Source organism: Temnothorax longispinosus, chromosome 3 (assembly GCF_030848805.1).
Source record: "Temnothorax longispinosus isolate EJ_2023e chromosome 3, Tlon_JGU_v1, whole genome shotgun sequence".
In the NCBI taxonomy this organism is placed as follows: domain Eukaryota; kingdom Metazoa; phylum Arthropoda; class Insecta; order Hymenoptera; family Formicidae; genus Temnothorax; species Temnothorax longispinosus.
Window position 1 is genome coordinate 6,721,415 of NC_092360.1, and position 27,082 is coordinate 6,748,496.

At 34.6% G+C, this 27,082-nt stretch overlaps 2 protein-coding genes across 2 annotated transcripts in view; one reads left to right on the top strand and one right to left on the bottom strand.

Moving 5' to 3' along the window:
• LOC139810814 (uncharacterized) overlaps nt 1-27,082 on the bottom strand; it is a 163,135-nt gene that overhangs the window by 78,461 nt on the left and 57,592 nt on the right. The window lies entirely within an intron of this gene.
• On the top strand, nt 16,216-25,499 carry LOC139810269 (uncharacterized). The gene is made up of 9 exons (XM_071773682.1): nt 16,216-16,314; nt 16,823-16,949; nt 17,134-17,189; nt 17,997-18,117; nt 18,776-19,532; nt 23,182-23,314; nt 23,486-23,535; nt 24,162-24,282; nt 25,224-25,499. The coding sequence occupies exons 5-9, from the start codon at nt 19,491-19,493 to the stop codon at nt 25,322-25,324; spliced, it is 447 nt and encodes a 148-aa protein (XP_071629783.1). The 5' UTR covers nt 16,216-16,314; nt 16,823-16,949; nt 17,134-17,189; nt 17,997-18,117; nt 18,776-19,490; the 3' UTR covers nt 25,325-25,499.

Genomic DNA, 27,082 nt, shown 5'->3' on the forward strand with positions numbered 1-27,082 from the left:
TATTTTTGTTCTTCCCTTTTTATATTAGAAAAAGATTCAGAACTCATGGTGGCCTTATTTTTACTTAAAATGTGCATATAAAATTTTTTTATAACGTACGCTAATAAGATAATGAAATAAGCTTTTTATAGCTTTGCGCGCGGTACGCAAGAAACAAAAATATTTGAATGATATACGAGACAAAATTGCGACGTTATACGAGAAGAGAGGAACAATTAATGTCTTAAATAAAGCAATCGTAATTGTCTAGAGAACCAACAAAGATAATTGGGTACTGATAATATAAAGATTGCGACTATTCCTCTTTGTTTATTTAATAATCGCTTTGATATACGCCGAATTTTTATGTCGTACTTTTATTGAACCTCCATTTAAATACGACCTCCCGAAATCGGTCGAAAATGACTTTCGTTCTTCGAACGACGATGTATTAATAATAATGTTGAAGACAAACGATCGGGCGTACACATTTTGCAATTGTGATCAAGGTTTGTTTAGAGTTGATCGTTAATACCATCACAATGCGTCGCGCCTCGCAATATAAGCATATTGACATTGTGCAACCGATATTCGCGGCCAAAAATACTTTTAAAATAATACGATTTTTTTGCTCCATTACTCACCGATTGGAAATTAATTTCCTGTCGGTCGCATTTACAATTCTATATGATGTCCGCGCACGCTTTGCATTAGCACAGGTTCTATCAGCGTACGAAAGTGCGCTGTATCAAAGTAGTTTGCAATTAAACTGTCACGATTAACGATGTCGATAACATTAAAAATATTATCCATTCCTCTTTTCCTTGCCGTTGCTATTCCAGTGGCAAGAGAAAAAAAAATTGACGACTCGCGAATAGAAAATTACTCCAAACACGTCTCACTCGGAGAAATAACCATTTTTTAACATATTTTTTAATTTGTGACGCATAAAACAACGATTAAAGTAATATGATGACGTTTAAAGTAAAGGTTTAATGTAATGTTTCTCAAACGGAAAAATCAAAGAGTTAAAAATTCTTGTAGAAACTTAAATACTGTTTTGCTCTCTCTGTGTGTATATAAAATTAATTATACCCGCACACATACACATAATTTCATTCAAAAAGCATCGTAAAAGTTTTAATCCCCATATCTTGCATGAAAAAAGACAGTGAGATTGATGCTCGTGCGGCCAGCGTTATCTTACAAGATCTTGAAATGAAATTTATCGCAATGCGCGTGCTTAACCACGATTAATAATAACTGGTTAGGCATGCATAATCTAAGCTCATTGTAGATTCTCTTCAAATTTCATTAAATTACGAGTTTCATGCAACTCTGCAGCTATAATTCACAAGTTACAGAGATTAACGTAACAGACAGTTTGAACGAGATTTTAAAAATGTTTATGAACTTTAAAGATATCCGATTGTGATGAAACATTACATATCAAGCTTTTGTTTCCCGTTTGGACCGATCTAAAAGGAGAAACAGTCCGTTCCTCAGATCTTACCTATAATCGCGGGAAGATCTACGAAAAGATTTACAGAAGAAAGACGACGAAGACGCTCGGGGTGACTTATGGTATTACGCTTATATTCATCACTGTTTGGTGTAACAAAAGCAGTCGGCAATTACGTGCCACGCGGCAAACCTGTTCCCGGATCTGTGAGGACGGGTTTCCGTTTCCCGGCTCGTTAAGGCGACACGGTCGAGCAGCGGCTCATCCTGCAGCCAGAAAAGTGCGCGAGTCGTGGGACTTCGTGATGTTTTGTCGCGTTTATTTAGTTCCAACGGCAACGAGTTCGCCAGTCTGTCCCTTCGCCCTGAGTTACTCGAGATCCCGAGATAAGTTAGCGCTCAAAATAAAACTTCCGTTATTTTTCTCGGTAAGCGCGGAAATCTTTGAGATACTGAATAAATAAGTAAGACAATTTTTGTCTTATCTACTCAGTCCATGTTTTACGTACGTATTGGTTGTTGGGTATTTTTTTCTAATTTATATATTTATTCAAATGCGAATTGAACAAAATAAGCAAAGTCGTTAGCTTGAAAGGTAGCCGAAGAGTCAAAACGCTCAATGTGCATTTACTACGATAAAACAAAATGTTTGGTACATTAAACATCGCATTTATCGTGACATCACTTATTCCTCAAGTTTCTCGAACTTTAGATAAAGATTAAAACGTTTCATCAACATTTAGACGCCGATAGAAAGATTAATATCGCTTTCAACAACTCTCTTTTAAAAGGTTCGACCTGTTACGTTTCTTGAACAAATAAAAAGTTTCTTCCTGCGATGCGATGAAGCGTAAAGTAAGATTGTATCAAGTTTTATAGCTCTGCTGAGATACATAAAGCACGTTATTACCCGGCGTCTGATTGCATTTATTAAATCATCATGCATTTTTGTAATGCGCTGAGGGAATCAAGATATCTAAATGCGTCGAACACCGCGAACGTCACGCAAAATGAAGAAGAGGAGCCTTATCGTATTGGCTTTCATTCCCCTCGGAAGGCCCCGAATCCAGTTACTCGAGTCTATGTGCCTGATTACGCTGACACGCTAATGCCGACGGGATCTCGCGATAGTTAAATCAGCGGATGTAATCCGGTGAATTAATTAACTGCTCCGTAGCCTGTCTCGGCCAAATTAGCAGCTTACCGCCACCGTTTTCGATGGGTGGTCTTAGAGCGCGCGTTACGCAGCTACAATTCAGCACTAATGCGAGAGTCGAATTACACCAGGATCTCACAGATCTCCATACACGTATACGCACGCGTATTTATGAATCACTTGCAAATCACTCTCCCGCATATATATAATTCAAGCTCGTGCAATTAAGGGACATATCTAACTAAAATGCATGATTATATCAACAAATGATAATTCATGGTAAAGAGATAAGCAACCGAGATAAATCAAATTAAGGTGATTATAATTACGATAACGCAATCGAGTGTTTTGCAAGAATTGCAGCGTCGTTTGAGATCCGAGCTCATTCCGCGTGAATTTCAGAAAAGATCCGGTGGAGATTTCACCGAACGATTACCTATTCTCTTATAATAGACTGTCTTCTGATTGGACATTTCGTGTCTTGATAATTGGAACTGAAGAAGATGAGAATCGATTAAGATATAATCTACTTCAAATCACATTATATGGCTTCCATATTTTATCTTCCTATTTAACAAAGAACGAATAGCTCCTATATATGTACATGTAGCAAAGTACTTTCCAATGACGTCTCAGTTTAAATATTTAGAAGGGAAAAAATACTAAATTTATTAAAGAACGCGCGTTTAAAATGTAACATATATAACTAAATATTACAAATAATTGTAATTGTAACAAGTTACATTTTTATTTAAAGGGGATATTATTAATAAATAAATTAAATGCAATATTCGCCATTGCCTCTCACGTGCAATTGTTGATTCTATAATAGGAGCATCACCGAGGAAAGTGGGATCCGTCATAGAACCCTCGCATCGTCCACCATTGCGAGAGAAAGTTCAAAACATTGATCTCCCCTAGAATGATAAATTATACCACGTGCGCGTGGTGTTAGTGCGCGGGTTTGCCGCGAACCAATCGTAAATAATAAGAGCGTTAATGTTAGACCACGTTGCTCTACCGTGATTTATCAAGAACGCACTCTCCCGCCGTTATCCCTCGCGCCGGTAAGAGAACACAACACCTAAACGGTAAATCTACCTCCCGAACTGCTGCCGCTGCTCGCAACAGAAGCCACAAAATCTGATCCCGCGCGCATCTCGTGTGGTAGAATGGTAGAATTAATTAGGAAGAAACTTTAAAACACGATGTTTAAACGTTAATTACATAACCGTTCCATCGGATGCTCGTTTCTCGGATTTCGACCTCGCGAAATTACGTGAAATTCCTGCATCAACAGAGTTTCGCTACGAGACTGTCTTTCTCTCGTCGGATGCGTTACTCCGTGGAGGATTAATCCTCATGCACGATCTCCGCATAAATCCGCACGACAGCGCCCGGGAAGTCGTGATTTCCACGAAAAAGAGATTACGCTAGAATAATAGAGCACCGGCAATAAAGCCGCGAAGTATCCTCTTGTAGCGGCGTTTACGACCGGATAATGTTGTCGATTTAAAAGTGCGAAAATGCACCTTAAAAACGATAAAAGCTAACAAAACGCGAGCGAGATAAAAATCTGCCAATTGTAAAATATTCGGAATGTAAAAGAATTAATTTTGCATATTACCTCTCTACTTGCAATCGACTCGAAGCAGTCACGCGTTTGTTTTATTTCCGCGTTACTTGCTTTTAGTACCTTAAATAGAACCTTGCATTCAATGCTTTGCAGCATTACAATGCTATTATGACATTGTACCTTCTTATTCAATTTTCTCAATATATCGGACTATTCATATAATCGCATATACACGCGTACATTTATTTCTTTTTTTTTTTTTTTATTGGATTTATGATCTCCGTGGAAAGCATTATTGTTGCTAATGTAAATGTCATCATTGTCATCCACATGTCATTGTTTCATTAAGCGTACGTATTTAACGCCAACATGTAATCTGCATCCTATGGTTCAAAGCGCAACTACAAAATCTCATGAATAAATACGTTTTAATTAACATTAATAAGTAAATTATATTTAAAAAAAACTGCGACACTTTATTAAAGAATACATCTGTATAAAAAAAACTGAGAAAAAAAAGGACAATTGACTGTCAGATATTTCAAGTTCAAGGAAGAGACATTTAACACGAGATACTTGAAATGTCCGGGCCAGAGATAAGATAATCGGAGGAGAACAATCGCGATCAGCGTGAAGATAAGTAGCCAAGTAGCGAATCGTCGCGGCGTTGCGGCTGCGGCCGCAGCTGCACAACAGCCGTCCGATTCTCACCCACATCGCGGTGGAACGGGTATTCGAGAGGCAGAAAAGTGAAAGCCTCGACGCGTAACGATCTAAACTATATCTCGTTCTAGAGATAGAGAGACGACGGGGTACACGGAGTTGGGGAGAGATCGGAGTTATATAGCACGGGAACGAAGGAAGAAACGAAGAGAGACCGAGAAGGACCGAGCGGGGATGCCATAAGAGAAAGAAAGAGAGGGATTCTGCACTCTCTTGAACTATCCGGGCGAATGTAGACCACGAGAATGTGTCGCAACCGTCTGTATTTGCTACACCACCTCCTACATCTCTTTCTTCGGTATCGGGCCAAACTCTTGCCACTCGTCGGAAACCTCTGTACCTTTGTGTTAATGGAAAGAATTGCAAAAATCTCATTTTGCTCGAATCTCTACCATATGTGTATTAAAAGCTATAATACTTATAATTAGCAATGCGTACATCAAACTTGCTCTAAAACTATTTGATAAATTCTTCAAAAAATTTAATTTCGTTTTTCTTATACAAAAATATCAAAGTCAATAGTCGTCGCATTTTTATTTAGTCAGATTTTTTTGGTAAATTAGACAACAAACAAGAAAATTTTAACAATACATTTATAATGCTGAAAGCGAAGAAAATTCTTCTTTTTTCATTTTAAAGTATCCTTTTGAAATTATAAAATGCTGAATTATAGGTAGTAAATAAGATCATATTAGATAAATAAAAATAATATTTAATTTAGAATATATATTCTAGAAAAATACGTCAATTCACTATTTACGTTAAAGCTGCTCAACCTGTTTGCCAAATTTTCTGTGCATCTCGCTAAAAAAAAAATTTAGAGTGCGAGAGATACAGTTAGGTAATATCGTTCATTGTATCTAGGTCATAACATAAGATACCGCTACGTAGATATCAAGACCAACGTGGACCCCGCGAGGATGTCGCAACGGAATATCTCCCTCACCATCTCCTACACCTCCTTTTTTCGACATTCACCGAGCCCTGCCTTTTGTTCGAGCCTTTCCTTCGTGTCCTTATTAAGCGACACAACGCGGATACTCGCGGACAAATATATAGGATGGAATTTTTAAGAAGACAGGAAAACTCATCACGAATATCGTTTCATTCTTAAAATAGCCTTTAGTTATTAATTCCTTTTATTTCTTTTAATAATACTGTAATTATGGAAACCTCGAATTATCTACTCATTAAAAGGAAACGGATATTTTACAAATTTGATCATTTAAAAAGGGGCTCCTTAATTTCTTGCTTTCACTACGCGAGCCACAATATTACCGCTAATATATCACATCTAAAGTAATGTATGTTAATAGAAGATGGAAATTCTATAAAATATATTGTGTCTTTACTTCGAGCTCATACTTACAAAAGTACATTAGGTAAATAATATACAAACTCCGCGCATTAAGATTATAAAGAGCATAATAAAAGATGCAACAGATTCTGTCAAGAAAATTATACAGGATGTTCCCGAACTACTTTCCTCTAGTTACAGATTCTTTCAGTAATTTCACTCTGATAAAAGAAAAATATTATTCCAAGTTATCTTACGTAACTTTAACGAAGACTTATAAGTTTCCAGCTCGTGATACTGTTAACGATATTTTCTTGTAGTTGCAAATCCGACTTTATAATAGTCGCTCGTGGATGAGTCGAGGCCACAAAGCAGTTTCATAGCGAAGCACGCACGTGTCCCTAACAAAGGGGATTCGCACCGTCCGATTATAGCGGATCTTCTGGGCAATAAGAGAGACTAGAATGGGTTACCACCATCTCTGGTGCCTCCGAAAGTTACGCCAGGCTTAATAGTTTTTACGGTTCGCTCACCGTGTATTATTCCGTTATGACGACTCCTTTACAATTCACAAACGCGGCAGCTTTAGAACTTCCGCTGCACGATCACGTTATGTGTTTCCCTACATAAATGAAAGTGTAATATGAATGAGACTATAAATGCCGCAGACATCTCGTTATTACTGTAGTTGGTGTACCATCATGTGTAATATCTGCTTTTCTCACTAAATAATATTTATTGAGAAGAAACAGAGAGAATGCGCGTTACGTGCCTCTCTACATAAATGAAAGTAATAATACGAAAGACACTGTAAAGGCTTTAAATAGATGTCTCGTTATTATTACCGCTACTACTATATCTGCTTTTCTCTCTAAATGATACTTTATTTGGAAAAAAAAGCAGAGAGAATGCACGTCCATGTTACATGTTTCTCTACATAAATGAAAGTATAACACGAAAGAGATTGCAAATATAATAAATATAGGTCTCGTATATTGCTACTATGTACACAACATCTGCTTTCTTTCTAAATGATATTTTATCTATTCAGAAAAAGCAGGCAAAAATTTCCATTTTTTTATAAATAATACGTAGAGATCCTACTCTTTTGACGAGTACAGTCTTTAAATAGACAGTAATTCTGAACAACTCAGATATTCACACAGTTTCTATGTCAAATTCTTCAGATATAAAAATATTATAATTTTAAGACATAAAAAATCATACATGTGTTTTAACCTGACTTAACTGTTCTACATATAACTATATGTAAGCGTGGAAATTCTTGTTTCCTGCTAAAGAATTTCCTTTGTCAGAGTAACATAATATGAATTTGCTCAGGTTACACAACATACAAATCATATACAACTCTCCGTTTCGTTTATGTTCTCACTTTAAAACAAACGTCTGCCTTTTATTTCCGAGAAAGAGTATCTGCCTTACTTTTAGTCATATATGAGCCATCAAGTACAAGAACTCGACGCGCTAAGTGCTAATGGAAAGCCGTCGGAACTATCTGACGTAACTTCGAAGATTTTCGCAGTCGTTGCCGCTTTTGTTTCGCGCCTCCGTTGCATCTGCGAAAGTCGCGCTCTTACGAAACCCGACGTCTGCGCGCGATCGCATGGCGGAGCGGAGCCAATAGACGTAGAGACACAAGAAGGTATCACTTATCGACTGCATTTACTCTCGGAGGAACGGGAGGATGGGATTCTCGAGTGAAAGTTAGCCGACAGCGGAGGGGAATGAGAAGGAGGAAACAGAAGAGGAACAAAACAGATGTTAGGAGAGTGATTGAAAAAGAGGGGAAAAAGAGAGAGAAGACAGACCCCGATCCGTACGTTTTCCAGCTGATCACACAGTCCGCATACAAACCTATCGCGATTCTAATTAAAGCACGTACTATTTTACCGTGCGAGGTGATAGCGACGATTTCTCTCGATGCGTTTAGCGCTTCGGTAATTAACGCTTCGCTTCTCGCGACAGCGGCGAAGACGAAACGAATGAACGATTTGAATCTGTGAAAGAGAGTGTCTCGCGAGAGAAACCTCGGCAGAGATAAATCGAGATTCAATTAACGGAGCAACCTGAGAAGTTCTTCGTTTTCAAAGGCATGCGCGAAGAAGATTACCTTTTGCCTCTTTGTTCCATGCAAAAATTTTTAACACCAATCTTTAGTTAATCAAAATGATTAGTGTATTATAAAATGCTACAGTTGCGTAACATTCGCGTCATCAAAATTGAAACTTGATTAACGGGGTAAACAAGTATCCTCTACATTTCTTAATGATAATAGCAACTTCTAAAATTGTTTTTGTAACATTTAGCACCATCAATACAGAGCGAGATCAAATTACTGCATGTGCACGTTAATTAATTAGCAATTTAATTAGCACATTATGCACGAGTAAAACATAACATTTCTTTTATAATTTGTATGTCAAATGTAATAACAGTATTTTGTAATTAATTAAAATTCGTTGGGTGCAAAAAATAAATTTGCTTAATAGTTATCAGAATTTAAATGCACGTTTAGGAAATTAGTTCGTATTTAATTAAACTTTATAAACATAAAAATCTTATTATCGTTAAATTAAAGTTTATTTTATTTAGAGAAAGCTTTATTTAGTAATTATATTAATTATATTCATTATATTAATGTTATAAACTAAATAATGATAATGGAACGAGTTCCAGCTATGAAAAGATTAATTCAAAGTTGATCAGACATATACTCTTCTTATCAGGATTACTAATTATTTTGATATACTAACTTGCTTTGTACAGTGTATATTTTCGCAAAAGTCACGTACAAAGACGATAAAGGAACGACACGAAAACAAAGATGAATACTGTTATCAGTTTAATCGTTCCTATTGCCATTAGACCTACCGGAGATAGAACGTGCCAACAAACATGCTAGCACGTGCTGCGGATTACAGATAAGCTATCAAGGAAAAGAAAAGACCTTTCTTAGCGCTTTATCCGAGTTACTTCAAGATACTACAAATACCATCATCAGATAAATTAAATTAGCAAGTTGCTAAAACAAGTAAGCCAGAAAATCAAATTGCGATACCATTAATAACAAAAGAAAGGAATAAAGTTACCAAAAATCGATAAAAGATTAGCCATATTATAGATTGTCATTCAGTTATGTTATTAATTATTGAACACTTTCTCTATGTACAAATACTCTAGAGCAAATTCTAATAATGGCAAAAGTGTATTCTCATCATTTATAAGTCTGTTATTGAATCTCGTTGAAAGAGAAATTTATCCCTCCCTGTGAATCTTATGATAATACTGAATGTGGTTCACGTAGAAAACACATTAACATAATCATGCGAAACATAATTAATGAGCGAGATAATGATTGAAGTTAATTGTGTGTACCTATATTTTATTGTAATTCATTAAAAGCTTATTGTGCGTAAAATATCTCTGAAATTTACTTGTTGCTAAAATTATTTGCAAGCGTCAAACATCATACGAAAATTATTGTAAGCGAAAGAAATTGTGGGCAAAAAATCTTTAATCGCCTCATAATATAAAAACTCTTCGCTAATCATTTTAAGTCTTAAATTGTGATCTCCCATTCTCAGAATACAGTCCGAAACTTTTCTAGAGACTTTTAAAAGATTCATTACCTCTTTTATATCTCCGCATGCAATTAAACGTGAAGCCTGAGAGCCGAGTGCACTCAGCCCCAAGCTTCTTCTCTCCTCTTACATCGTCTTCTTCGAGAGAGATTGCGAATGCTTCTTCCCGTTAATTGAAAATTAAAAATTAAATTTTCATGCGGTCAGTCAGGCGTTGCACGGATTGCCGTATTATGCAGGCATAATATCGAAAATTCTTGACCTAATATTATTACATTTTAGTACAATATGTTCTATGCTTAAATTTTCGTGCCAAATATAAAATATGGAAAACGACAAAAGAGAGATGTATATTCATAAGATTATGTAGTGAAAAAAAATAACCACATTAGCTGATTTTTACATTTTTCCTAAATAATAAATAAAAGATAAGGAAGAAAACATTCAGACGATACAAGTGTTTATATTTTAGTTAAGTTCGAGACACTCAGTTAATTTCTGTACTATCGGACTATATTTTATCGTACAACGATAAATTAATTAAAAACTTGATGTTACTCGGAGAGAACGGTACCTAAAGAAAACCCTTCCACGATTCGCATCGGCAAATATAATTTCTCTTAGCTTGAGTTTTTAAGTCAGCCGCTTACTTGTCAAGCACGTCGCGCTTAGTTACAAAAAATTCGCTTAAAATGCTCGTGTCGAGATTTACACGTTACGCAATACGCTAGCGCAAATTGAGAGGTGGACTCTTTTAAAACGCACGAGTTACTGTAAACGCGGTAGATTTTCCTCTCTCTTCGCTGGCGCATTATTATTTTTCACGTCGCTCAGAGGCACCGTCTGACATCTCTCAATTTAAATATCGTAACGACATTTCCCATTTCCATCTCGCTCGCGGTCACGCGAACTCGGAGAGATAACGCGGGATGATCTCCCCATATGTGTGCCTGGCGAACGACGGGTAGAACGGAAGAAAAGACAACCGAGTGTGCAACACGAAGAAAAAAAGGATTCCGGGCTAAATTACGACGGTGTCTGTATTTCCCTCGCGTTTCCATCGTCCGCGTGTTTCCCTGCGGCCCCACGTCACTACCACCGTTGCAAACACTCTTCATCCCCTCTCTCTCTCTCTGCGAATTCTCGTTGTTGCACAGCCGCAAATACTCGATCTTTCAAGCCGCTCGCTCGAGCCGATCCCACGAGACAAGTGGCATCCTTTGAGAGATGCAAATAACCGGGATATTTCCGGCCTACAAGTGAATCGCAAACTTATTATTATTTCCCATTTTAACTCTTTCATTATAATATATAAATATGTATGTTTAACATTCTATTTTTTCATATTAAGGTAAAAAAATTTTTTTTTCTTTCATGTTATATGCGAGGTTTGTAAAATAAAATTTTACTTTATTCTTTTCTATAATAATAATCATATTTCGGGTTTACACAAAAACATGTCTGACGTTTGAAGATGCATATCCAAAAACCAAGATCGTAATAATATTAAAAACGCAAGAAACATTAAGAAAATGACTTTTTAATGTATGAAAAATTTTGTAGAATATATAAAAATTTGTCAGAATAGAAATCTCAATTATGAAAAATAACGTACCAAACATGGCTAATTGTAAGCATATTGAAATTTGAAAAATATTATGATAAACCTAAAAAATGCAGTGTAGATCATATCTTTTAAAAAGGGATACATGATGAGAGATTTTAAACACTTTTTTCCTCATCCGTGGCGATATTGGACAGAGAAAAGGATCAATATTGAAATCCTCTATCGAACCGGAGGCGTTGCGCGGTCAAAACTTGCGTCGGTGCACGGGACGCGATAAAATCCCACTGTACCGTGGATATTGAAAAGACCCCCGGTCGACGCTTTACCACTCTTAATTGCGTCGCGATTTGCATACGCCTTTTTTCACTCGCGCGGCAACGAGATACGGTCGGGATAGAGCGAAAGAGGAAGGTAAGCAGGCGAGAGGACGAAGCCAGCCAGGCACATAGATCACGTACGAGGCAGATTGTGGGGTACGGACCAATCGCGGAATCAGGTACACGTGCAGTACGAGACGGTACACGATAGGGATACGTCTTATTATAGAACCCACGGGGTTCCACCTAGCGCTTCCACCGCGAGCGGGAACGGAGATACCAATAGAGGACGGAACAAGGATGAAAAAGAGAGAAGGGACGCGCGGTGGAAGGAAAAGAAGCGACAGGAAAGAGAGAGAGAGAGAGAGAGAGAGAGAGAGAGAGAGAGAGAGAGTAACGGAGGGAAGAGAAGGATAGAGAAATGGGAACAGAAAGAAACGGAAGGACAGAACGAGAGATCGGAACGGAGACAGAGAGAAGTTAACGATTACGTTGCAAGAGTCCGCTGACCCGCGAGGTCAACATTGTTACCTTTATTATTGGTACCTAGAGAACCAACTCTCTTCCCTTTCTATCTCCCTCATTTCATCCTTTTATTCCCCTCCGCCATTGCGACGATCAGAGACACTCTTTTCCGAGTGATACTCCGGGCGCTTCCATATAGTTGCGCTCCGAGCCAACGGAGCGGTAAATTTTCACGCGCAGCACGCATACGAGCGAGCTGTCCCTATATTTTCTCCATCCGTCCCGCGAAACCGATACTACCGTGCGCGCCACACGATACAATGTGTCTAATAGAAAAAAAGCGTGAAATGATATACTCGCGCTGCCGTGTGATTCGTTATTCCCTTCTTGTGCTATGTGCTCGCGGGAATTAATATCGGATATTATGGCGTTACCATCTAAAAAGCACGGTAAAAGTATTCGCAATGATGGATGTGGTTGCTAATAACGCCGAAAAGAGACATATACTTGAATTTAATAAAAAAACATAGCAAAAAAGCAAAACATCTAGAAGTTACTTTTTAGAATAAATGCTTTGTGCTGCGACCTGCGACTACAGACATATTATCAATTTGTCCATTTCAGCGGAATCAAGCTAATCGTACAACAGAGTCATGAAAATCTCTTGTTGGAAGAGCTCTTCGCGAAAAAGCGAGAAAAATGGACTCGTTTAACGATTCTTGTACGCACATCGATCTAACGATAGGCTCGGGCTATATAAAGCTGATAGCTGATGGATTACGTGCTTCGCTGAAAATCGTGTAAAGTGCGATTTCGCGTAAGTCCTCGCACGTGACTTCCTCCTCGCGCGATACGCTTCCTTAATTATGCAGGGACACGTATACGCGTCACGTATAATAAACGTAGAATAAACAACACTGATAACGAGTTTCCAGATCATCGATTTCGGTCACACGTATACCCGTCCGCCCGCGCATCGATCGATCGATCAGCAATCGCTCGTCTGGTCGTTTCATTTTGATGATCTTCCGCGGAAAGTTACCAAGAATCGATTGGCAATTACTCTGCTCCGCCGAGTAGAATGATCGAGCTGTGTGATTGATAACGAGATATTACTTTTCTACGAGATAATCATTAACGAGGATGATTTGTTTCCTGCGTACTTCAATGCACTTTATTAATACAGTTTGAGTACACCTAAAGCATAGTACTAGACGAAAGCTAACAGCGACAGAGAAGAAACAGAAGATATTTCTTCTTTACTTATAGTCGTACTTAGCATTTATAGAAACATTTTAATACATGTAAGTGGGATATAAACGTATATACATATACTCTTAAAACATAATTGGAACAAAAATGGACCTTTACTAAGACATCTTGCATATTATTTCAAATTGTTCCCATTCAAAATTCAGCATTTACGATCAAAAAACGTATTATAAAAATAATTATATTTACTTTAAAAACAAACAAGAATTATCATGTAATTAGAAAATGGGATGACAGTAGAAAACAGAATTGTTTTTTTTTTTCGAATACTCTGAAATAACGAGAATATACGCGAATATCTGCAATTCGCATCAAAGCGCACTGATACAGTGATATTTTGGATACGGTATATATGTGTGTATGTGTCTTTTTATATTTATATACAATACACACACACACACACACACACACACACACACATTGTTAATTTAACTGTTCAAATAATGCGACGTTATATATATAATGACTACTGTTATTTGCTATGTATGTACTTTGAACAACAGATAAACGGATAAACAGATAAAATTCGATATTGTGTTACTTCCGTCTTGTAAATTTTATTCAGTTTTTCAGGATCCTAATGAACTAATCGTGTAAAAAAATGCAAAGCTTACGCAAGAGAACAGCTTTTAAAATATGCAAAGTATTGCAAATATGCAGTTAAAATTGCATTTCGTGCTGTTAAAGTTAAGAACATTTTTACCGTTGAAACAAAATAATAACAAAAAATAGTTATAAAAATAAAAAATTTCTCTTGCTATTTACATGATGAAATTTTACCAAGCTTTATATATTCGCCCATAATACAATATTTTTGCGATCTGCATGACCTGGAAAAATGTATTTTTTATGTCTGCGTTCGCGCGTTTGGCTCGGAATAGCGCATATTTTTATTATCGACACGTGTAACTTCGCGCGTTTCCTACTCTCGTACATAACAAAATACATAAAATACGCAACATGTCGAGAGAGGCAAAAGTATACGCTAGACACAAAAATACGGTCCCCCGCTTCTAATGGTCTTCGGTAGATCCTCTGGCAGTTAGTACGCGAATGCGTTTTGAGAAATATCGATCGGCGCAGAGCCGAGTCACGAGATCATCGATCTGACAAAAGCAAACATGAATCACAGCGGTTTGCAGCCGCGTAAGGCGTTCCGTTCTTCGTTTACCCTGGAACGCTATATCACGCGGTTCCTCGCCGCGTTTTATTACCCGCTGTTATTGTTAGTTGTATGTTTCTCGCCGGGGGCGTAATACCCAAGTGGAATCGAGCGAGGCTCTTAGAGCGGATGATGTAAGAAGGTCGTTAATTATTTTCGGCCCACAGGTACCAGGGCGTAGAAGAAGTGCATGGCCTGCGCTCGCGATTTATCCGCGGCGCAACGAATACGTGATCCATCATGGTGGGTAAGCCTGGATTTTTCAGAGTTCCCTTAAGCTTTATCCGCCATCGTATCTCCACGGCGTCTGGTCGCAAGCGTCTTCCCACTCTATCATATGGCACTATCGTGCATTTTTTACATTAATACGCTTTAAAGGCAACGCCATAGTAAATAAGACTGATCAGACTTTAGTGACTGTTGATCTACAATTTCCACATTATTTTACAAAAAAAAGAGGTTTATTATTCTCGTTAGATATTATGCACTTCATTCTAGAAAAACATTGATTATATACATATAACTGAATAGCAGACGCAAGTGTTGCAAGCACAGCGAGGTGAAAAATCCATAGATCGCAAGAGTTCTATTTATTTAAAAAATAATTCCTGCGTAATTCTATACCTATTTACACCACTGTTTCAACAAGTATTCTTATAGTAAGCATACAGCTGCTGAATTATTTTTAAAATGCTTTACATCCTTTAGGGGAGTATAATCATTATAAAATTATGTGGGAGTTTTTAAATAGAACTCTTTCGAATATCAATTGGTTATTTGCTTGCGCTTTATAAAGCGCAAGCAAATAACCAATTGATATTCGAAAGAGTTCTATTTAAAAACTCCCACATAATTTTATAATGATTTGTTGTAGCAAAAATTAAAAACAAAACTTCTTAAAACTTAATAAAAAAATTGATAAAGAAATTGTAGAACAAACAAAAAAAAAGCAAATTTGATTTAACCCATTGGCTGTGTAAGAGAAATTTACTATTTGGGCCATAAGTGTTGAAAAAAAGTTTATCGGATTATTATGAAACTTGATACCCTTATGTTTTTTGGGTCTCTGAATCCAAATATGATGTCAGATTTACAAAATTCAAAATAACGGGTCCAATATGGCGGATCAAAATTACAAAAAATAGACGGAATTTTATTATTATTATTTTGAATTTTGTACATCTGACTTCGGATTCGTAATCAGCGACCCCAGAAACCCCCGAGTAACAAGTTTCAAGCAAATTCAGAAAGTTTTACTTTGTTTTTTCTACGTTGCGGCTATAGCCGTCAAACACACTCTTGGCCACTTTTGTTTTTGCGGCTATAGCCGTCATACACAGTCAACGGGTTAATGATCGGAATTATTCTGCTCAACGTGTTAAAAGTTACATTGCTAATATTAGCTTTTCACGAAAAATAAGGTGTAGTTATATTTATGCAAAAATCCAGCACACTTGTTCATACGAAATTTAAATTGAATATTAGTTTCACAAATAGAACAATCAGTACATCTGTTTATACAAAGGTCGCGATAAATAATGTGCAGACAATATTAACGTTGTATAATTTGTACATATTTCATTAAGTATGTATATATACATCCCATCCGAAATATCGGTATATCAGTGCGGTCTTGAATACTGTAACGAACGTACGAATATCACGTCTTAAAACACTCTAAAAGACAGACCAAGAATGAAGATTTTAGTGTTCGCCGCGTGTATATTGGCAGCCGTCGTAAGTACTGACAATTAGTACCCAACTAATAATCTCCTTTCCGAGCCGTACATAACACAGATTCAATTAATCCTTAGATATCTTTCCGAACTCCATTTGAGCGTCCAATTAAAATTACATATCGCAAAAATGGTTTAATATCTAGATTTAAAAACTCATTAAAATATAATTCTCTAAAATAGCAAATCTCTATTCTCGATTACTTCTTGTAATGCAATAGATATTATTAGACCAACAATTTAAAAAATCATATGTAGATAGAACAAAGATATACAACAAAGAATGTCTTATGTTACTGAAATTTTCTCATTTTATAAATACCAAAACTGCGTGTAAAATAATCTGTATTTTACCAATGTTAAAGAGCTTCGAAGTTATCGTATGGAACAAATGCATTCAGTTGTTTTCTATAAGTAAAATAATTAAAAATTGTAATATAATATAGTGATATAAATAATAATAGTAAAATAATATTTTTAAAAGTAATTAATTTTTCTGTGGATTTCAGACGGTGGGTGATGCACAGTTAAATCACGATATTACAGAAACTATAACATCAAACGTATTCGACTCCAAAGCACTGATTGATTATCGTTTAATGTTTGCAGCATGCGCCGTGGAATTGGGTTTATTGAGTGAGTGTTTTAATTAAATAACAAATAATTATTAAACACTTTGTTAATATGCTTAAATAAACACAATAATAAAACTACACTCTATGTATATACGTATATAAGTATGTATGTATATATTTTGATCGGTACTGTATATACATATATGTATATAAATATACATAGAATATATACATAGAATATTCAGATGTTGCAGAGATTCCTCCCGAGCTACTCTACTGTATAGCACAAAAGGAAAATTTGGTAAGTAAATATATGTATTCAAATATACATATATGTATATATTTAAGAGAGACAAAGAAAGAGAGAGAGAGAGAGAGAGAGAATTAAATTCATAGACAAGATTTATCTAAATTATAATGCAACTTACATTTCGTAAAATTTCGAAACAAAGAAATAAGAATTAAATGAAAAAGCTTATCTTTAAAAATATTATTCCTGCCTTCATTATTATTATATATTTTCAAAGAATAAATTATTCAACAAAACTATTATTCTTACTCAGAAATCTTTTAAATATCTAATAATTTCATAGATACGTAATATAAAGATATCATGAAACGAATGTTCTTTCTTTAAAGTCAATTATCTCGAAAAAAATTGCGTTAATAAAAAAAATGTTCCGAATAGAAAGTTTTTATTTTTGTCTCTATTATCATATAAAACAATAAAAAATGGGGGTTTCTATCTAAAAAAAAATTAAGTTGATCCTTGTTTGACCTATAGTAGCGCCAATTATGATAAAACGAATAGTGTCATCTTGTGTCCTCTTTGATTCCAAACAAGTTTTATCTAAAACATTTTTTTATATAATGCATATTTTATGAGATTTTTGTCATTAACATTATAAAAATGGTTCACCTTGGGTCTGTTTTCTATTGCTGAACTGACTGCACTAGTTCAGCGTTTATCTTTTTCCTTCCAATATGGAGTAAAATAGATAAACTCTGAACTAGTGCAGCTAGTTCAGCAATAGAAAACAGATCCCTTATACAGCATATTTAAATATAAATTTTTTAACTTTTTTCATTTAATACTTTTTGATTCTAGATCGACAAAGAGGGTGGAATATTGTGGGACGAAAGTGTGAATTACGCTAAAAAACTCGTTTGTGACGAAAACATGTGGAATGAAACTTGGGATAAGTTAATAAAAAAGTGCAAAAAAGAATGTAATTAGTTTTATATATATATATATATATATATTATATATATATATATACGAAGTGATTCCTCCGTCCGTTCCAGCCGTTTTTCTCAGAAATGTGACATCGCAAGAAGTTAGAAAATATATTTTATGCAACACGTGCATGGAAAGTACCCCATTACGCACGCTACGCGTGCGTGATAGACCACTTTCCAGGCACTTGCAACATAAAATAGGGAGTGTAAGTCGTGTGTAAAGATGAAAATTCTCGGGTGCGGAATTTACGCACGAGCCTTCAGCGTAAATCAATTCAAAATCATTCAAAAGAATTTTTCTCGAAACTTGTAAGAGATAATTGAAAAAAGTTTTAGTAAGAGTTGTTTCTTTTTGAAAACTCTATCCAGTGATACCCCATTCGATCCATGTTCCTATTTAAAATTTTAAACCTGATCCCAGTTACGCCTACTTCCGGTTTGTTCAGAAAAATAAAATCATCACTAATGATTACTTTATAGGTGCCCATTAGTAATAAGAATTGTTTTCCTAACTTCCTGCGACGTCACATTTCTGAGAAAAACAGCTGGCACGATCACCCTGTATACTATATGTGCAATGTAATATGTGTATTATGCATTTAATTTATAGTGCTGTAAAACAAATTTTTAACGCCTATTTTTTTGCAGACGATAAGTTCGAAGGAAGCGGGTATGAAAAATCCTTGAAAGCCATGGAATGCGGATTGCCATTTGTGAAATACATTATACAACAAAAAATGTTGTAAAATAAAAATTTTTTTCTGAAAATATGAAATACGTATATAAAAATATATGAAAATTATATATAACATAAAATGTTTGAATTAGGATATCATCTCTCCTTGAATACAAATGTGGATTCCTGATAAGTAGAGATAACGATAAGAAAATTTAAATAATCTGTATATATAAAAGGCCAAATGGCTAAAACAACAAAATCCGGAATAGAATAACAAATTAGTAATAAAAGACCACTAAATTTCTATAGATGTTTTATTTGATTGTGCTAAAACGGCTGTCAGCTTAATAGATTATAAGCTTTGTTTTGCTCATAGTAAATATTGGCTTTTCACGAAATATAAGAATAGCGTAGTTTCACGCACGCAAAAATCCAGCACACATTTGTACGAAATATAAACAGAATATTACACTGATTTCACAGATAGAACAATCAGCAGATCTGTTTATACCAAGTACGCAATAAATAACGTGCAAACAGTATTAACGCTTTATAATTTGTACATACTTCATTAAGTATGTATATATACATCCCATCCGAAATATCGGCATATCAGTGTGGTCTTGGAACGCTGTAAAGAACGTACGAATATCACGTCTTAAAACACTCCAAGATAAACCAAGAATGAGGACTCTAGTGTTCGCCGCGTGTATACTGGCTGCCGTAGTAAGTACTGACAATTAGTAATATCTAACTAATAATATTTTTTCTGAACCACATCACATAACACAGATTCAGTCAATCCTTAGACATATTTCCGAAGATCCGCTCGAGCGTCCAATTAAAATTACATATCGTGAAAATTGTTTAAATTCTAGATTTAAAAACTCATTAAAATATAATTCTCTAAACTTAATAGCAAATCCTTGTCCTCGACTACTTCTCGTAATGCAATAGTGTTATTATTCATAGACCAATAATTTAAGAAAACAAATATAGAACAAAGATATACTACAAATAATCTGTTATGTTACTGGAATTTTCTCACTTTATAAGTATCAAAACTACACGCAAAATAATATGTATTTTATCAAAGTTAAAGAGCTTCAAAGTTATCGTATGGAACAAATGCATTCAATTATTTGTGTCTGTGAAGTTGGCATATCATTTTCCAGCAGATCAAAAATAAAAGGCAGTTCTTGTCGCATGCAGTCGAGTTCTATAGTTCCTGATACTTTTTAGTAATAGTTCTGGTGATTATACCCAAAAAACAGTCGATCGAAAAAATGATCTGCTAACTTCCCGTAGCAGATCATTTTCTAGCAAATCAAAAATAAAAAAGAGTTCTTGTCGCATGCAGTCGAGTTCTATAGTTCCTGATACTTTTTAATAATAGTTCTGTTGATTTTGCCAAAAAAAGTCCATTGAAAAAATTATCTGCTAATTTTCCAAAATCTCGGAGTTCCGGTTTATTTAAAATATTTTTCGAATAGTTCTGAGCATACTGAAGCATTTTCTAAAAAGTTCTCGACATTAGCAATGTTGTACGATTGTTTAAAAAATTAATACCGTCCAAAAACCGAGTACTTAGAGAGAATAGTGTGATATGCTGTACGAAATGTCGCAGTTCGGTTTATCTAAAATATTTCTCGAATAGTTCTGAACATACTAAAGCATTTTCCAAAGAGTTCCCGACCCTGGCAATGTCGTATGATTGTTTAAAAAATTAATACCGCTTGAAAACCGAGTATTTAGAGAGAATGGGATGATATGCTGTAAAAAATGTCGCAGTTCCGGTTTATCTTAAATATTTCTCGAATAGTTCTGAACATACTAAAGCATTTTCTAAAAAGTTCCCGACCTTGGCAATGTTGTATGATTGTTTAAAAAATTAATACCGCTCGAAAACCGAGTATTTAGAAAGAATAAGGTGATATGCTGTACGAAATGTCGCAGTTCCGGTTTATCTAAAATATTTCTCGAATAGTTCTGAACATACTAAAGCATTTTCCAAAGAGTTCCCGACCCTGGCAATGTCGTATGATTGTTTAAAAAATTAATACCGCTCGAAAACCGAGTATTTAGAGAGAATAAGGTGATATGCTGTACGAAATGTCGCAGTTCCGGTTTATCTAAAATATTTCTCGAATAGTTCTGAACATACTAAAGCATTTTCCAAAGAGTTCCCGACCCTGGCAATGTCGTATGATTGTTTAAAAAATTAATACCGCTTGAAAACCGAGTATTTAGAGAGAATGGGATGATATGCTGTAAAAAATGTCGCAGTTCCGGTTTATCTTAAATATTTCTCGAACAGTTCTGAACATACTAAAGCATTTTCCAAAAAGTTCCCGACCCTGGCAATGTCGTATGATTGTTTAAAAATTAATACCGCTTGAAAACCGATATTTAGAGAGAATAGGGTGATATGCTGTACGAAATGTCACAGTTCCGGTTTATCTAAAATATTTCTCGAACAGTTCTGAACATACTAAAGCATTTTCCAAAAGTTCCCGACCCTGGCAATGTCGTATGATTGTTTAAAAAATTAATACCGCTCGAAAACCGAGTATTTAGAGAGAATAGGGTGATATGCTGTACGAAATGTCGCAGTTCCGGTTTATCTAAAATATTTCTCGAATAGTTCTGAACCTTCTAAAGCATTTTCCAAAGAGTTCCCGACCCTGGCAATGTCGTATGATTGTTTAAAAAATTAATAGAGAGAATGGGATGATATGCTGTACGAAATGTCGCAGTTCCGGTTTATCTAAAATATTTCCCGAATAGTTCTGAACATACTAAAGCATTTTCTAAAGAGTTCCCGACATTAGCAATGTTGTACGATTGTTTAAAAAATTAATACCGCCCAAAAACCGAGTACTTAGAGAGAATAGTGTGATATGCTGTACAAATGTCGCAGTTCCGGTTTATCTAAAATATTTTTCGAATAGTTCTGAACATACTAAAGCATTTTCTAAAAAGTTCCCGACCCTGGCAATGATTGTTTTCAAGGTATTAATTTTTTAAACAATCATACGACATTGCCAGGGTCGGGAACTCTTTGGAAAATGCTTTAGTATGTTCAGAACTATTCGAGGAATATTTTAGATAAACCGGAACTGCGACATTTCGTACAGCATATCACCCTATTCTCTCTAAATACTCGGTTTTCGAACGGTATTAATTTTTAAACAATCATACGACATTGCCAGGGTCGGGAACTCTTTAGAAAATGCTTTAGTATGTTTAAAACTATTCGAGAAATATTTTAGATATACCGGAACTGCGACATTTCGTACAGCATATCACCCTATTCTCTCTTAAATACTCGGTTTTCGAGCGATATTAATTTTTTAAACAATCATACGACATTGCCAGGGTTGGGAACTCTTTAGAAAATGCTTTAGTATGTTCAGAACTATTCGAAAAATATTTTAGATAAACCGGAACTGCGACATTTCGTACAGCATATCACCCTATTCTCTCTAAATACTCGGTTTTCGAACGGTATTACATTTTTTAAACAATCATACAACATTGCCAGGGTCGGGAAACTTTTAGAAAATGCTTTAGTATGTTCAGAACTATTCGAGAAATATTTAAGATAAACCGGAACTGCGACATTTCGTACAGCATATCATCCCATTCTTTCTAAATACTCGGTTTTCGAGCGGTATTAATTTTTTAAACAATCATACGACATTGCCAGGGTCGGGAACTCTTTGGAAAATGCTTTAGTATGTTCAGAACTATTCGAGAAATATTTTAGATAAACCGGAACAACTGCGACATTTCGTCCAGCATATCACACTATTCTCTCTAAGTACTCGGTTTTTGGGCGGTATTAATTTTTTAAACAATCGTACAACATTGCTAATGTCGAGAACTTTTTAGAAAATGCTTCAGTATGCTCAGAACTATTCAAAAATATTTTAAATAAACCGGAACTCCGAGATTTTGGAAAATTAGCAGATAATTTTTTCAATGTACTTTTTTTGGCAAAATCAACAGAACTATTATTAAAAGTATCAGGAACTACAGAACTCGACTGCATGCGACAAGAACTCTTTTTTATTTTTGATTTGCTAGAAATGATCTGCTACGGGAAGTTAGCAGATCATTTTTTCGATCGATTGTTTTTTGGGTAAAATCACCAGAACTATTACTAAAAAGTATCAGGAACTATAGAACTCGACTGCATGCGACAAGAACTGCCTTTTATTTTTGATCTGCTGGAAAATGATATGCCAACTTCACAGACACCAATTATTTTCCATCTTATAAGTAAAATAATTAAAAATTGTAACATAATATACTGATATAAAAATAGTAAAATAATATTTTTAAAAGTAATTAACTTTTCTGTGGATTTCAGACGGTGTGTGTGGCTGATGCACAGTTAAATCACAATATCAAAGACACTATAATATCAAAGGTATTCGACATCAAAGAACTGATAGACTTTAATTTAGTGTTTGCAGAATGCGCCGTGGAATTGGGTTTATTGAGTGAGTGTTTTAATTAAATAACAAATAATTATTAAATATGTTGTTAATTTGCTTAAATAGACACAATAATAAAACTACACTATATGTATATACGATGTACGTATACTTTGACCGGTACTGTATATACATAAATGTATACAAATATACACATAGAATATTCATATATTGCAGAGATTCCTAAACCCGAGCTATCCTTCTGTATAGCACAAAAGAAAAATTTGGTAAGTAAATATATGTAAACAAATATACATATCTATGTATATTTAAGAGAGACAAAGAAAGAGAGACAGAGAGAGAAAGAGAGAGAGAGGGAGAGGGAAGGAGAGGGAAAGGGAAGGAAAAAAGAGAATTAAATTCATAGATAAGATTTATCTAAATTATAATGCGACTTACACTTCGCAAAATTAATGTCAATTTCGAAACAAAGAAATAGGAATTCATTATTATTATTAAATATTTTCAAAGACTAAATTATTCAACAAAATCATTATTCTTACTCAGGAATCTTTTAAATAACTAACAATTTCATAGATACGTATGAAAATATCATAAAAACAAATGTTCTTTCTTTAAGTCAATCATAAATTTTTTGTTTTTATCTCTATTGTCATGTAAAACAGTAAAAAAATAAGGATTTCCATTTTGAAACAATTAAGTTGACCTTTGTTTAACCTATAGTAGCACTATACTTATAATGAAACAAATAGTGTCTTGTGTCCTCATTTTTTTATGTAATGCATATTTTATGAGATATTTTTATGAGTCATTAACATTATAAATAATTCACCCTATATAGTATATTTAAATATATATTTAACATTTTTCATTTAATACTTTTCAATTCTAGATCGACAAAGAGGGTGGAATATTGTGGGACAAAAGTGTGATTTACCTTCAAAAAGTCGTTCGTGACGCAAAGGCTTGGGATGAAATCTGGGAAAAGTTACTTATAAAGTGCAGAGAAGAATGTAATTAGTTTTAATATATATACGTATAAAGAGTGATTCCGATCACCCGTGCCAGCCGTTTTTCTCAAAAATTTGACCGAAAAAAGTTAGGAAATAAATTTTTATTACTAAAGAGCACCCAAAGTAATCATTAATAATGGTTCAATTTTTCTGGACAAACCGGAACTAACTGGGGTCAGTTATAAAATTTTAAATAGAAACCTGAGTCGAGAGTGGGATATCGTTTGATAAAGCTTTGAAAAAAAAAAAAAAAAAAAAAAAACAACTTTTACTAAAACTTTTTTTAATTATCTCTTACAAGTTTCGAGGAAAATTTATTTGTGGAGAGGACCTGTGGAATAGCCATCTCAATCCCCACTTGACTCCCATGGATTTCTTTGTTTGCGTCGCGAGCCAAAAACATTATTTACTAGCATCGTCCAACAACAAGAAACGACATGATAGATCCTATCAGTCGCTGAGTCCCAAAAAAGTCCTGCGAGTTACTGACAGCCTTAAAGCACGGTTGGGCAATGTGTGTATCAAGGTGGCTGGCATTTCGAGCACTTGTAAATTACTGCACAAATTCAAAAGAATTTTTCTCGAAACTTGTAAGAGATAGTTGAAAAAAGTTTTAGTAAAAGGTTTTTTTTTCCCCCTCCCAAAGCTCTATCTAGTGATACCCCATTCGACACATGTTCCTATTTGAAATTTTAAAACTGACCCCAGTTACCCTACTTCCGGTTTGTTCGGAAAAATAAAATCATCACCAAAATGATTACTTTGGGTGTGCATTAGTAATGAAAATTGTTTTCCTAACTTCCTGCGACGTCACATTTCTGAGGAAAACAGCTGGCACGGTCCGAATCATCTTGTACACTATATGCGTAATGTAGGTAATATATTATGTATTTAATTTATAGTGCTGTAAAACAAATTGTTAACATCCTCTTATTTTGCAGACGATAAGTTGGAAGGAAGTTGGTATGAAAAATCCTTGAAAGCCATGGAAGTCGGATTGCCAATGGTGGGATACATTATACAACAAAAAATTTTTTTCTGAAATATGAAATACATATAGAATAGGAATGCGGATTCGGGATTGCCAATGGTGGGGTACATAATTATACGACAAAGAATGTAAAATAAAAAATTTTTTCTGAAAATATGAAATACATATCTATAGAATAATGTATAAAAGTTATATATAACATAAAATATTTGAATTACACCCTGGCATTTCTCCTTGAATAAAATAGATTCCTGATAAGTAAAAAATGATGATAAAAAAATTTAAATATTTCATATAAAAAGCCATCTTCTTCAACCACTGATTTCTTGGATAATATATAAAGAGCTTTCGATTAAATACGTAGATGATTTTCAATTACAGACATGTGCTAGCAATGTTTTTAATATTATTGCATATTTTTTTCAATTGCCCATAAATTAAAATTATTTTAAAATACGTTAAAAATTGTCACTTTAGCACAATCAAAAACATACACAGAAATTTAGTACTCTTTTGTTGCTAATTTTGTTGCTCTATTCCGGATTTTATTGCAGCAACCATTTCGGAAAAAACAGTGGCTGTGTTAGCTTAAGTTTAATTTAGCACAGCCATATAAACAAATAAAAAAAAAACAAAAAAACAAGAACATGTTTATAAATGCTACTTTATTGCTAATTTGTTGCACCATTCCAAAATTCGTTGCATTACCCTATGAGAAAACTACCTCTAATTAATCTCATCTAGCACAATATCTTTAAAATTCCAGTCTAAAGAAATATTTCGACGGATTACTTTAGATTTATTTTTGTTTAACTTTTACCATCGCACGGCTCTGACATGACACAAACATCTATAACGAATCATGCCGTTTGACAAATATTTTATCGCTTTTATTACGACGCACAAAGATTTTTTAGATTCGGCGTAGTTTGGGCATTATGTCTGACTAATTAATTTTTGTGAGTTTTGTATATACGCTTGAAAAGAACCGGAATCTACGATCGAAACGTAATATCGCCATCTAGCACAGCACCTTATAACAACATTTTCAAGAAATATCTTGATCCATTATATCATTTTGATTTTGTTGCTTCACATATGTGCTAGATAGGTATATTTAGAAGTCGTTTTTCGATGGTCAGGATAGTAAGCAACAAAATCGGGATCGATGGAAATGTGCAGAAGTAACAAAATCAAAATGATATAATCCTTCTATATATATTTTAAAAATGTTATTATGTTATTACGTTGTTAAAATGTACTTAAAAAAATTGTAGAACAAACAAAAGAAAAGCCAATTCGGTTTTAACAATTTTTTTTTTTATAAGCGGTATCCATAATAATTAATGTAGAGAATATAAGCCGATTTTTAGTACTTTTTGAATTTAAAAAAAAAACGAGAAAGTTATAGCTTGCTAAAGTTTCTTTGATGACGGCAACTTCAAAAGGTATGACGTCATTTCTTATATAAGGTATGACGTCACAGCAAATTTTCGTGTACTATATTTTCTTCAATTTTGAAGATATTGCAAAAATTCAAAAAGTTTACGAAGAAAGTATGCCATGATCTATCAGACCGCTTAATAAAAAAAATTTATGTTAAAACCGAATTTGATTTAATGATCGAAATTAATTCTGCTCCACGTGTTAAAAGTTACATTGCTAATATTAGCTTTTCACGAAAAAAAGAAGTAGTTATATTCATGCAAAAATCCAGCACACTTGTTTATACGAAATTTAAATTGGATATTACACCAGTTTCACAGATAGAACAATCAGTACATCTGTTTATACAAAGTTCGCGATAAA